At 44.5% G+C, this 12109-nt stretch overlaps 1 protein-coding gene across 1 annotated transcript in view; it reads right to left on the reverse strand.

The window, feature by feature from the left end:
* The window catches only part of FNDC3B (fibronectin type III domain containing 3B), a 263394-nt gene that overhangs the window by 22342 nt on the left and 228943 nt on the right, over window positions 1-12109 (reverse strand). Inside the window, exons 21-23 of the mRNA XM_028731578.2 lie at window positions 11392-11541; window positions 9987-10267; window positions 4991-5203 (exon numbers count right to left, since the gene is read on the reverse strand). Coding sequence (XP_028587411.2) covers window positions 4991-5203; window positions 9987-10267; window positions 11392-11541 — 644 coding nt within the window. The remainder of the gene's footprint in view (window positions 1-4990; window positions 5204-9986; window positions 10268-11391; window positions 11542-12109) is intronic.

Consider the following 12109-nt stretch of genomic DNA (forward strand, 5'->3'; position numbering starts at 1 on the left):
TCTCTTTGGGGGCACGTAGAGGAGCTCTGAGCTTTGCTTGCAGCAGCAGCACAGTAACTCTGGCCAGCATTTAGGCCATGGGTAGGCAAACTAAGGCCTGCGGGCAGGATCAGGCCCAATTGCCTTCTGGATCTGGACCGCAGACGGTCTGGAAATCGCTGCGTGGATCACCAGCAAGCATGTTCTTTCCCTCTCCCTCACACAGCGGCAGTGCCGGCACCTCCCTCCCTCCTCCTGGCTTCTCCCTGCCCTGCCTAGAGGAGGAAGGAGGCTGGGCTTTGTTGGTGCCAGCAGCAGCAGCAGCGCTCGAGCGACCGCCATTTTAAGCGGCCCCTCTCCGGAGCCCTTTTGTGCGCCGCTCATCGTCCTTCTGCCACCGCCGCCAGCCCCTGCTGCTCACAAGACACAGGTAAGCAGCCACCGGGGCTTATGGTGCTCTTGTATCTCCCTCCAAAAAAACATAGTCCGCCCCCACCCCCCTGATATAGGCTATGTGCATGTTGTTGTTTAGTCGTGTCCGACTCTTCGTGACCCCATGGACCAGAGCACGCCAGGCACTCCTGTCTTCCACTGCCTCCCGCAGTTTGGTCAAACTCATGTTCGTAGCTTCAAGAACACTGTCCAACCATCTCGTCTTCTGCCATCCCCTTCTCCTTGTGCCCGCCATCTTTCCCAGCATCAGGGTCTTTTCCAGGGAGTCTTCTCTTCTTATGAGGTGGTCAAAGTATTGGAGCCTCAGCTTCAGGATCTGTCCTTCCAGTGAGCACTCAGGGTTGATTTCCTTCAGAATGGAGAGGTTTGATCTTCTTGCAGTCCATGGGACTCTCCAGAGTCTCCTCCAGCACCATAATTCAAAAGCATCAATTCTTCGGCGATCAGCTTTCTTTATGGTCCAGCTCTCACTTCCATAAATCACTACTGGGAAAACCATGGCTTTAACTATACCATACATTTAAAGCAACTCCCCCTCCCAAGAGCCATGGGAACTGTAGTTTGCCCCTCACAGAACTACATTTCCCTGCTTCCTTAACCAAGTACAGTTGCTAGGATTCTTTGGCAGGGGAAATGCACTTTAAGTGTATGGTGTGTATTAAACTAAATCTATAATTTGTTTAGTCTGATCATTTTCTATAGGCTTCTGTTAGAGTTGAGAATCTCAGTTCAAACTATGGCAGAACAGTCTTTCACAAATCCGCCTTGCAGATACACATTTCTCATGTATTAATCAGAGGACACAAAGAATCTCAATTAACAGACACCATTAAGGACAAGATGAGAACAGAAAAGGAGTGTGTGTTTTATCAACATACCCATGGGATAGGTACCACAGGTATATCATAGAATTAATACTTTCGGACAAATAGGGTGTAATCAACTCACTTTTTTTGTCCTTTTGTTTCCTGATGAGTTTGGCTATTTCAGAATACTATAGCAACCATATGGCTCTGTCTTAATTGCCAATTTCCTTTCCTTACTTGCTAGCCAAAGCCTAAAATATGTGCATGCTGATTATTATGAATGAGTATGATAATGCACCTATTTTTGTATTTTTCAGAGAATCTACTTGCTGCGCTCTCGGTGCTGGTCTGAAACCAGGCACTGCTGTTAAAGTGGGTGTTAATGATCTTGATTCAATTAAAAGAGTGTAAACGGGTTCCTAATTAGACTCCTTGAAAACCTGCGGCAGCTGCGTATTAACTGTATTCATCACCGGGCAAAGCAGACTGTGTGCTTTGTGGGGTCTCTTTACAGCTTTATGTACAAACTGCTTATACCCAGAGCATCATGTCAAGGCTAACATACTAGGCCAGTTCAGGTGCAGTGCCAATGGCTGGCATTGGTGCAACCAAACCATGGACTTGTCTTCATACCTTCAAATCAAATTTGTATTCCTGCATTGCGGGGGGCTGGAGTAGATAATCCTTGGGGTACCAGTACAATTCTAAGATTCTATTATTTTAAGTGATTCAAACGGCAGCGTGAATGCAGTGAGCTTAATGCAGCTGCCTGATTCGCTGCAGTTAGGATGAGGGCTCCTTCACTCTTCTCCATATAACCAAATACACACTACCAGAAAAATGGAATATATGAAACGCAGTAAATAAAAACAAATGAAATAAAAAACGATAACCTAAGAAATGCATGCAAATCCTATTAGGATTTTATTCCTAAATGCTCATTCTACTTTTACTGTGGTTAGCTTTCTCTATTTTTTTTTTTAAAGGTCACTGAAGTCATTTCTTGCAACTTTCAATTAAGAAAATGCCAGCAAATTTAGAAACCAAGTATAAATTATAGTTCATACAACAAAAATCTTTTAAAAATATCAAAAGAGCAGCATAAAACTAAAATGAAACAGACACATTCTGAAACACCATGAAAAAAATATCAACATTAAAGTCCCAGGCAAATAAAAATGTTATCGATCTCTACAGCCACCCACCCACCCACCCACCCACACACTTTACAGCGGACGCACAGGTTGCAAACGTGATCCGTGCGGGATGCATGTCTGCAACCCGCAGTGGCGTGCCTGCGCACGCGCGGGTTGCAATTCGGCGCTTCTGTGCATGCGCAAAGCACGATTTAGCGCTTCTGTGCATCCGCGGCTGCCAAAACCCGGAAGTAACCTGTTGCGGTACTTCCGGGTTTCGCCGGTCCGCAACCCAAAAAACCGCAACCTGAAGTGTCTGTAACCCAAGGTATGACTGTACGTATATTGTAACACGGATGCTATACTTATGATTTGTGAGCTGGAAATGACATCCTAAATAAACTTGTGACATAATAACATCGATTTCGGTTTCAACATAACTGACTCTGAATTAGGAACCTCTTAGTTCTTTCCACAGCAGGCAAATGAACAAAGCGAAGCAATTACAACAGGAGCAGGAGCAATTTATTCGAAGAAAAAGCAAAAGCCAGGGCAAACATGTCTGGTCATGACAGCTACATTTTGTGAAATGAATCTAAATTAAAAACTGAGATTTCTGACCAAGTCTGCATATTGCCCGCTTCCCAAAGCGAATCAGGGAAAAAAAGTCATTTGAGACAAACACCAGCATCAGAGGTGGGAAGAGGTGAGCAATGGGCATTATATTACAAAACAACTCCAGAGCAGTTGCTCATATGTCATTTACGTGGCATGGGAAGAGCTCAAACAACATTTCTGACCTTTCCTGATGAATGCAACATGTGGCTTGATGAAGCTGGTTCTAATAAGGTCGAATTAAACCCATTAGAACAAATTACTACAATTTGTTCACTCTCCTCCCTCTCCCCCAATCCTATTCAAACCCAGCTATTTGATGTTTTTCACGTCTGGCTGTATAGTTCTGGTCCAGATCAGGGAGCCCACTGAAGCGAGAGACTCTGTCTGCTGTGAGATAATAAGCACATCCTTTGGGGGCTGCTGCGACCTAGTTAATGCTTGGCTAAGGGAAGCACTTAGGCCAATGGGTAACAAGATTTGTTTGCCCCGAGCGTCGCTTATACGGCAATTCAAAACTATGCTATGAATTGTTCATTTTCTGCTTCTTAAACGGATCAAGAAACAACAAATCAAGTCATCTTTCAACGAGCACAATCCAACTGGTGTCTTATATTCGTAAAGGGTGACATGATTGCTATAAATGCGGGGGGGCTTATATGGTGCTCAAGGCACTTTTACCACTATGCAGCTTTAGAAGGAAATGATTGCAGTTCACGATACCCACGGCAATAAGCATGAGACAGAACCGTTCCTGCCAGTCTCCTTAGAACGGCCAATGGGCTAAAATATGGGACTCAAGGGAACCAGGTGGCAAGCTGATCCCCTCTGAAAATCTAGGAGCATATTCTTGGAAATCGCTTGATTAGACAACATGCAAATAAATCTCGATTCTGCTATAAGATGATTACTGCTACAAGCATGGAGGGCAGCAGCATATCTAGCAGCAACTAGAATGCATCAGTCTGAACGCAACATGTACTTTGGGGAAGCACCTATATTCCATTTGCCAGTGGTGAATCCCAGCAACTGTTTTCTGCAAGGGGACTAATAGTTTTTAACCCGTTCCCACCTTCCTACCCTGTCACTCAGGGCCGGATTTGGGTTTGATGAGGCCCTAAGCTACTGAAGGTAATGGGGCCCTTTATATGTCCAGCTGTCCTTTGTCACTGTTTTTTGTGCTGAATATATGCTATATGGTAATTTATGGACCTAATAGGTATCTAAAGCCATTTGCACGTAACAAAATATGTATTTCATCAAAGTAGCATTTATTTTATCTTAAATTTAGGAAATGTTCATCCAGGTTTTTTCCCCTTTAAGTTTTTAGGGGCCCCCAAGAGAATGGGGCCCTAAACTATAGCTTGTTTAGCTTATACAGTGGTACCTCAGGTTAAGAACTTAATTCGTTCCGGAGGTCCGTTCTGAACCTGAAACTGTTCTTAACCTGAGGTACCACTTTAGCTAATGGGGCCTCCCGCTGCCGCCGCCACGCGATTTCTGTTCTCATCCTGAAGCAAAGTTCTTAACCTGAGGTACTATTTCTGGGTTAGCGGAGTCTGTAACCGGAAGCGTCTGTAACCCGAGGTACCACTGTACATAAATCCGGCACTGCTGTCACTTATACAGTGGTACCTCGGGTTAAGTACTTAATTTGTACCGGAGGTCCGTTCTTAACCTGAAACTGTTCTTAACTTGAGGTACCACTTTAGCTAATGGGACCTCCTCCTGCTGCCGCGCCGCCAGAGCACGATTTCTGTTCCCATCCTGAAGCAAAGTTCTTAACCCGAGGCACTATTTCTGGGTTAGTGGAGTCTGTAACCGGAAGCGTATGTAACCCGAGGTACCACTGTAACTGCATTTTAACCTAGACTAGGACCCTCTTTTGGGCTTGCAACACCAGCACCTCTAAGCAGATTGAGCGAATAACCTCTTTCCTGATTTCGGTGCCTACAGAGAGCTGCAGATCAGAAGGAGCCTCACCCTCTTTCCTCTTCTTACCTCTTGTTCTTGTCCTCAATCTGCAAGATGTACAGCATGTCGTCGGCAGTGTGCTGCTTGGAGCTGCTCTCCCCCCACTTCAACTTCAGGCTCTGAGGACCGGCTGCAGTGCACTCTAGCCGAGGAGGTAAAGGGGGCAGAGGCCTGGTCTTGGCCTTAATCGAGTGGCTAAAAGGTCCTGCTCCGATGCCATTTACAGCCTGAACCCGGATCCTGTGGTCGGAAAGCAGCAAAGGAGAGAAAAAAGAATTACGTTAATAGCTGGTTTTGAGCCTATTGGTTTTCTTTCTGCCCCTCGCTTGATGCAGAGGAGGTGAAGTATAATGGCTTTATTGAGACTGAAATGAGAATGTCTAAATGTGTACTGGTCAAAAGGGTTAACATGGAGTGTGTCTCTCCCCCCGGCCCCCATGGGGCTATATTAAAGTCAAGGAGCTCTTGCCAAGTTGATTAACTAACTAATGATGTATTTTTGCATTAAGTCAGGATGACAGAAACCGTTCTTTGAAAATATATGAGAGCAGGAGCAGATTTACTGGTAAATAAAACTAGCCAGTTGGCCATGGTGCAGATGGGGTTGGAGCAACAGAAACTTCCATGGTCTGCATCAGGGCTTATCAACCTCTTCCAAATAACAGGGACATTTCAAATTTTGAGGCGCTGCTGTGGGTACCATATATAAAAAGATATATATATATATAATCCAAGATGCTCCTCCCAAAATTAAACGAGTGTCACCAGCATAGATGGCAATCTCAATCTCTGAATTATGCAATCTCAGATAGAAAATTTTGAGGTACCATTACAGGGGAGTGAACTGTTAATTATCTGATTTGCATGTTTATCATGGGGCAAGCGATTTGGATGATTTTGCCTCAGGTAGTATAACGTTTTGGCTGTCTCTGCGCAAACAATTAATGCCATGATGCCGGAAAGGTCTAACCACTTTGGGGCACGAAATCAAATATTTTATCTTCATCAGACCCATTAACCAGCGGTTAACGTTATTTACGAGAACCCAATTGCCAAACTGCTCAGCCAGAACCAGCACCATCAATTTTCTGGCTGACTGACTTGGCCCAATGCTTTGCAAATTGGGAAATATAAAAACCAAAGTTTGTGGTGTAACTGATTAATTGCCCAGTTGGACAATTTCCTTCTTTAAATAACACAAGAAGCACCTACTCATACAGAAAAGCTGCATGTCTTTTTGCAATGACAAGGTCATACTGCTTTCCAAATAATTTTAAACAGGCCATTACTTGTGTGGGGCTAACTCAAAAACTATGCACTGAGTTTGCTTCTTTCAGACATGCCCTATTTAAGTTTTAGCACAGTTTGTGAGGTTTAACATGACACGAATTGTTGTTGTTGGTTAATTAGAAAAAGGAAGTACAAGCCTCAAAATCATCCTTACAGTCACACTGGAAGAGACAAGAGCCCAAAGTATGCCTGAATTTGTTCTTGTCATGATAAGCCATGGTTTATCACGACATGCAAATATAGCCACCGACTTATTTTTTCCAAACCAGGCAAAAACTGCTTTACTTCACGAGCCTTTAAAAGAGCAGTTTAAACCATGATTTGCATCGTAACTGCTGTCTTAGCTTTTTACATTGTCTTTGTGGTGGTTTTGTGATGTGTCCTGGGAAACGTATTTGAAGGATGGGGCAGAAATTATCAAATAAACAAATGAATTAAAAGCACACTGAGTAAATTATTGTAAAATGGTAAGTGCAGAGCAAATTATGGGTGATATCCAATTATATTCAGAGTAGACTCACTGAAATCGATGGATGGACTTTCAAGGAGTCTACTATGAGTATAACTAATCTTGAATGAACCTGGTGCCAAATGTATTGCTCTGCTTTCCTCTGGCCCACTTCAATGATGCCAAGAGGGGGGTCTTGTCGTCTGGGCACCCTGGGACCTCCATACATTCTGCCTGGGCTTGCACCCCAAAGAGGTCACTTTGGTGCCGCAAATGCAGCAAAAACAACGAGGGAAGCAGCAGTTGCAAAGACGCAAGAAAAAAGCATGATGTCGCTTTGAAATATGAAGCAGTATAAAAATTACGTAGGTGATAATAAGAATGATGGAGAAGGAGCGGAAGCTGCTGCTGCGGCGGCTACAAAGACAAGCAACACAGAACAATTTTGCAGCAGCCTTTGCTAAATGTTACATTCGCGATTTAAAATGACATCCTCTATGATTTGCAATGGAGCACCCAAGGTTTGGTGTTGAGTCATCATTCCTTGAAGGACACCCGCAGCTCTCTACTGGACTTGCAAACGTAAAGCTGATGGAGAACATTAAAAAGATACAAATGTCCTGTCCTGGGTCATTGCTTCTGTCTGGACAATAATCTCTTACGTTTCTCACCAGACAGATCAAGTGCAGCAGTCTTTTCAATCAGAATACCTAGTTAATGCTTTTAGGTTTGTTGTTCATTTGATATGAAAGAGACAAGCGGATTCCTTAAAAATAGCAGTGGGTTTTATTTAAGAAGTGTATGTTGCTGTATGAAATCTAGAGGATTTAAGGGGAGGAAAACATTTCAAAGAAAACAATTTTTTGAAAAAGAATTTGGAGGATGACCTCATCATTGCTATTCGCCTACAGAATGTAAGGCAGAAAGTTTTAAAGATGAGCATCATGGAACAGGGCTGTGTATATACTGCTTGCATCATTAATCGCCCAAATCCTGGAGCAAGACATGGCCAGTCCAGCATAGTAAGTTTCATGGACTGGCTGGACACAGAGGAGTGAAGGGAGGCATGAGCTGGGGAAGAAAGGCTCCGAGCCAGGGGACTGGTGGTGGGACAATGACGAGTGGTCAGAGGGGGAAGAGGGAGCAGACTGGGAGAAGGTGGTGTTGGAAGTTGGAGAGGCAACAGGGTTTAGTGAGCAGGAGGAGGCTGTGGCAGAGAGAAGTCCAGAATCAGAGGCAGATGTGGAGGCTGCGGAGGAGGGGGCCCAAGAGGCAGAGCAGAGGCAGGCTGCTGAAGAAGAAGAAGAAGAAGAAGAAGAAGAAGAAGAAGAAGAAGAAGAAGAAGAAGAAGAAGAAGAAGAGGAGGAGGAGTTTGGATTTGATATCCCGCTTTATCACTACCCGAAGGAGTCTCAAAGTGGCTAACATTCTCCTTTCCCTTCCTCCCCCACAACAAACACTCTGTGAGGTGAGTGGGGCTGAGAGACTTCAGAGAAGTGTGACTGGCCCAAGGTCCCCCAGCAGCTGCATGTGGAGGAGCGGAGACGCGAACCCGGTTCCCCAGATTGCAAGACTACCGCTCTTAACCACTACCCCACACTGGCTCTCCAGGGGGTCTGTTCCCTGATGGTCTCCCAGAACCAAAAGAGGCCAGAAGAGGGCGGAGCAGGGACGGACAAGGGACAAAGTCTCAGGCTGCTTGAGAAGGACTCAGGGAAGGAGGAGACTCTGAGATCTTCAGTCCCCACGATCACTTCATAGGAGCAAGAGTTGTTGTGCTCACTAGGCCTGAGCTGTTTTATTTCTTTGAATAAAGAGTTAATTTCACTGGCACCTTGAGAGTTACCGCTGACCCATCTTCAGGAGCGATTTTTTCATAAGAATATTAAGAGGCTTGCTGGACAAAGGCTCATTTAGTCTAGCATCTCCTCCCCCAGATGGACAGATTTCTTTGCACCTTGTAATCTCTGTGATAAATGCTTAACACAACCCTTCTTTTCGGCATACAGCTGCCATTCTCTTGAGTGGGTGTTGTGTAGCAGTAGCCACAGATGGGCAATGCCCCAAGTCTGGTCCTGTTTGCAGGCTTCCCGTGGGAATCTGGTTGGCCACTGTGAGAACAGCATGCTGGACTAGATGGGTCATTGGCCCGGTCTTCTTATGTTCTTATGAATGACATTGGGTAAACAATTCCCCTAAGCCTCCGTTCCCAGTTTTATGGGGCTGATACTAATGGTCCACTAATGGTCATGAAGCACCCTGGAAGCACCTAACAGGCAATAACTAATAATAAAATTCAGTGTGCATTTCCCTGTCCCTTGCCATTATTAGAGATAATTTGGATTGAAGAGCCATTAGAAAGAGGCCCGAGGATGGGGCAGCTTTGAGCAATCTTAGAATTAACATTCGCCGTCCGACCTTTTACCGACATTCATTCCTAAATTAAAATAATTTCTCAGAAGTCCACAGGGGAAGAAAAAAGAAGAATCATCATAATAATTATCAGCTAAGCCACTTATTTATCCACAAAGATACATTAACAGAGCTAATATGCACACTTAATAATCACTGCCCAAAATCTGAAAAATGAGCACACTGCACCGTGCAGCAAAACCTTTAATTGTTCCCCATATTTAGGATGTACGTTATAATTAGTTCAATCTGTTCTCATTTGCACTGCAATGCTAGAACAGCTATCATAGTTTCCAAACATCTAAAGACCAAAAAGAAGGTCAAAACCCTGAGTGAATGATGACAGTAAACAGATCGGCCCAGGGCTCCATGAAGCGCTCCCACAATCTGAAGCATGGGTAAGCTACAAGTGAGAGCGCCTTGTGGGCAATGCTACCCCCAGGTGGGAGATGCTCTCCAGGTTGTCTATCCCTGTCCTGTGAGCTCTGTGTGTGTGTTGGATGTGTGTTTGTTGTGCCTGTCAATCACTTCACGGGACAATGATTTTGCTATGTTATATTGTTTGGATTGCTTGGTTGTTTTGAGTGCATGTTTATTGTGTTGCATTAATATGTTGTTCATTGCTCTGGGGGATGTTCAGACCAAAAGGTTTTGCATAAATAAGCAGTGACACAACACAAGGGGGAAGCAGTAATGAGTGTGCTTTTTAAAAATGTTGTGTTATGCCATGCTCCCATGGCAGCCATCTTGTGTTATCCCATGTCCCCTCTGGAAGCCATTTTGCGACTGGCACCCAACAACAGCACTTTCTCAAAATTCAAAATGCGCCCACCGGACCAAAAAAACCGGCTGCAGTTTTAAACTTGCACTTACCGGAATGTGGTTTCTGGAAGCAGGTCGCTAACGACGTAACTTGTGACGTTCCCCACCGGGATAATAACATCGCCGAGGTCGACGTTGTAAGAAATAATCTCAGACCCATTATTGCACGGTTCTTCCCAGTTCAATACAAGGCACACAAAGGGTGAAATTGGAGAGGAATCCAAGTGCTCATCATCGGATACGCAGAGAGTGGTCACAGCATCAGGGACTGACGCTGGGGCTGTACAGGTCACCAGGTCACTGTAAGGTCCTGCTCCTGCCTGGTTTATTGCCTGCGGAGTGGAACATTCATGGCATTACATCACGTGCTCATCACACCCAAGGCCTCTCAGGGCATGGAGATATAGAAGACTGGAGTTACAAAGTCAAATTCACCCGAGACTGGGAGGTCATAATTGCTCACATGCCTGGGAGGTCACAATATTCCATCTGTGAAATATTGGAAGTGTTGGCTGTGGGGGGAAATAATGTGAAGACTGTAGAGTGCTTAACAAAACAAAAGGCGGAACATGGGCCGACAACAGTCCGCTTATAAACAGTTAATTGTTCAGTGCAGACCAGCAAACAAATACGGAACCCATGACCTGGAGAGTTGTGCCTATGCTATATAATAATGCTCTCGTTTTTAGACAACTATCACAGCAATATAAGCATTGTGTATAGTGAAAAGCAGCATTAATTACTAGCTCCTCTTGATTGCATTTAATGTTGAAAATCATGACATATATTTTTTAGAAGTTTACTTGCGTTGTTGTGTTTCTTTTACTATATAATGAATGGATTCATGGCTTGTAAAATGTTGGCTTTCATGAAAAAGCAGCTCTTGCACAGAACATTTCAAACATAAAAATCTGAGAGAATGGAAAAGAGATCTCATGTGAAACATTGTTGACTTTATGCTACTCTTTAAAAATAATAATGAATGTGTACAATTGAAGGAACTCTTCCATGCTGGGTATAAGTGGCTTGGTATATCTTTTATATTTTCAATAAAGATTACTCCAATATTATAAGTTGCATATAAAAAAAACAACTATCTTCCCCATTTCAATCTTCTGAGCCAGGACAAGCCAAATCGTGGCTTAGCAGGACTGAGTAAATGTGTGAGCCTGGGGGGTTCTGCCGCCTGAGGCAGCAGCCTTACCTTGCCTAATGGCTGGGCCGGCTCTGGTTTCGATGTCCTCACAGACTGCAATTATCCATAGAATTAAAGCTTGTAGTATTTGGAACTAAAATTCCATTTTGATTCTACCTAGATTCTAACTTGTTCGCAAAAAAACCCCACATTATTTCACACTCGCGTAAAGACGAAAGGAGGTACCTCCCGGCAGCAACGTAAAGCAAGCCCTCTTCACGATCTAGCCGTCTTATCCTAAAGTTAAGCGTCTCGATTTACCTGTAGCCTACAGAAATAGTGTGCTGCGGCTGATAACTGGCTGATTTCAAAGGAGTTGCCTGTGCCACTGTACACGAGTTCTAAGGACTCTGCGTCTTCTCCCCACTCCAGTCTGTATTCTGAGATGTCAGCACCAAAGCTCTCGGGACTCTGAAACACAAACACAAACCTGTTGGGTCATATCTGAGCCTAAAATGGCCTTACACAGGTTGACAGGAAGTCAAGTGCTAAAAACAACGACAACAGAGATCATTTAAATTGTGCCTGGGTGTGTGGCTGAGGAGGGGGTGAGTCTCAAGAATGGAGGTCCATCCTGATTTAAAACTATTTTCTTAGCACTGGCGGTCTCCAGCAGTGCTGTTCCAGCTGCGTTTCAGTGCAGATTTCTAAAATCAGGAATGAGCGGAATTCCACTGAGAGGAAATCAGCAGGAAGCCAAGACCTAATCAAGATATGAAATGCTTTGGAACAGAAAGTGAAGCCATCCAGAATTGTTTCCGGGAGTGGGGGGTGGGCAGGCTAGGTTCTCAGTCTGCTTTGGGTTTCTAAGGGTAAAGGTTACGTCCAGTCGCAAACAACTCTGGGGTTGTGGCGCTCATCTCGCTTTATTGGCCGAGGGAGCCGGTGTACAGCTTCCGCATCATGTGGCCAGTATGACTAAGCTGCTTCTGGCGAACCAGAGCAGCGCACAGAAACGCCGTTTACCTTCCTGCCAGAG

The sequence above is a fragment of the Podarcis muralis genome, chromosome 6 (assembly GCF_964188315.1).
Source record: "Podarcis muralis chromosome 6, rPodMur119.hap1.1, whole genome shotgun sequence".
Lineage (NCBI taxonomy): Eukaryota > Metazoa > Chordata > Lepidosauria > Squamata > Lacertidae > Podarcis > Podarcis muralis.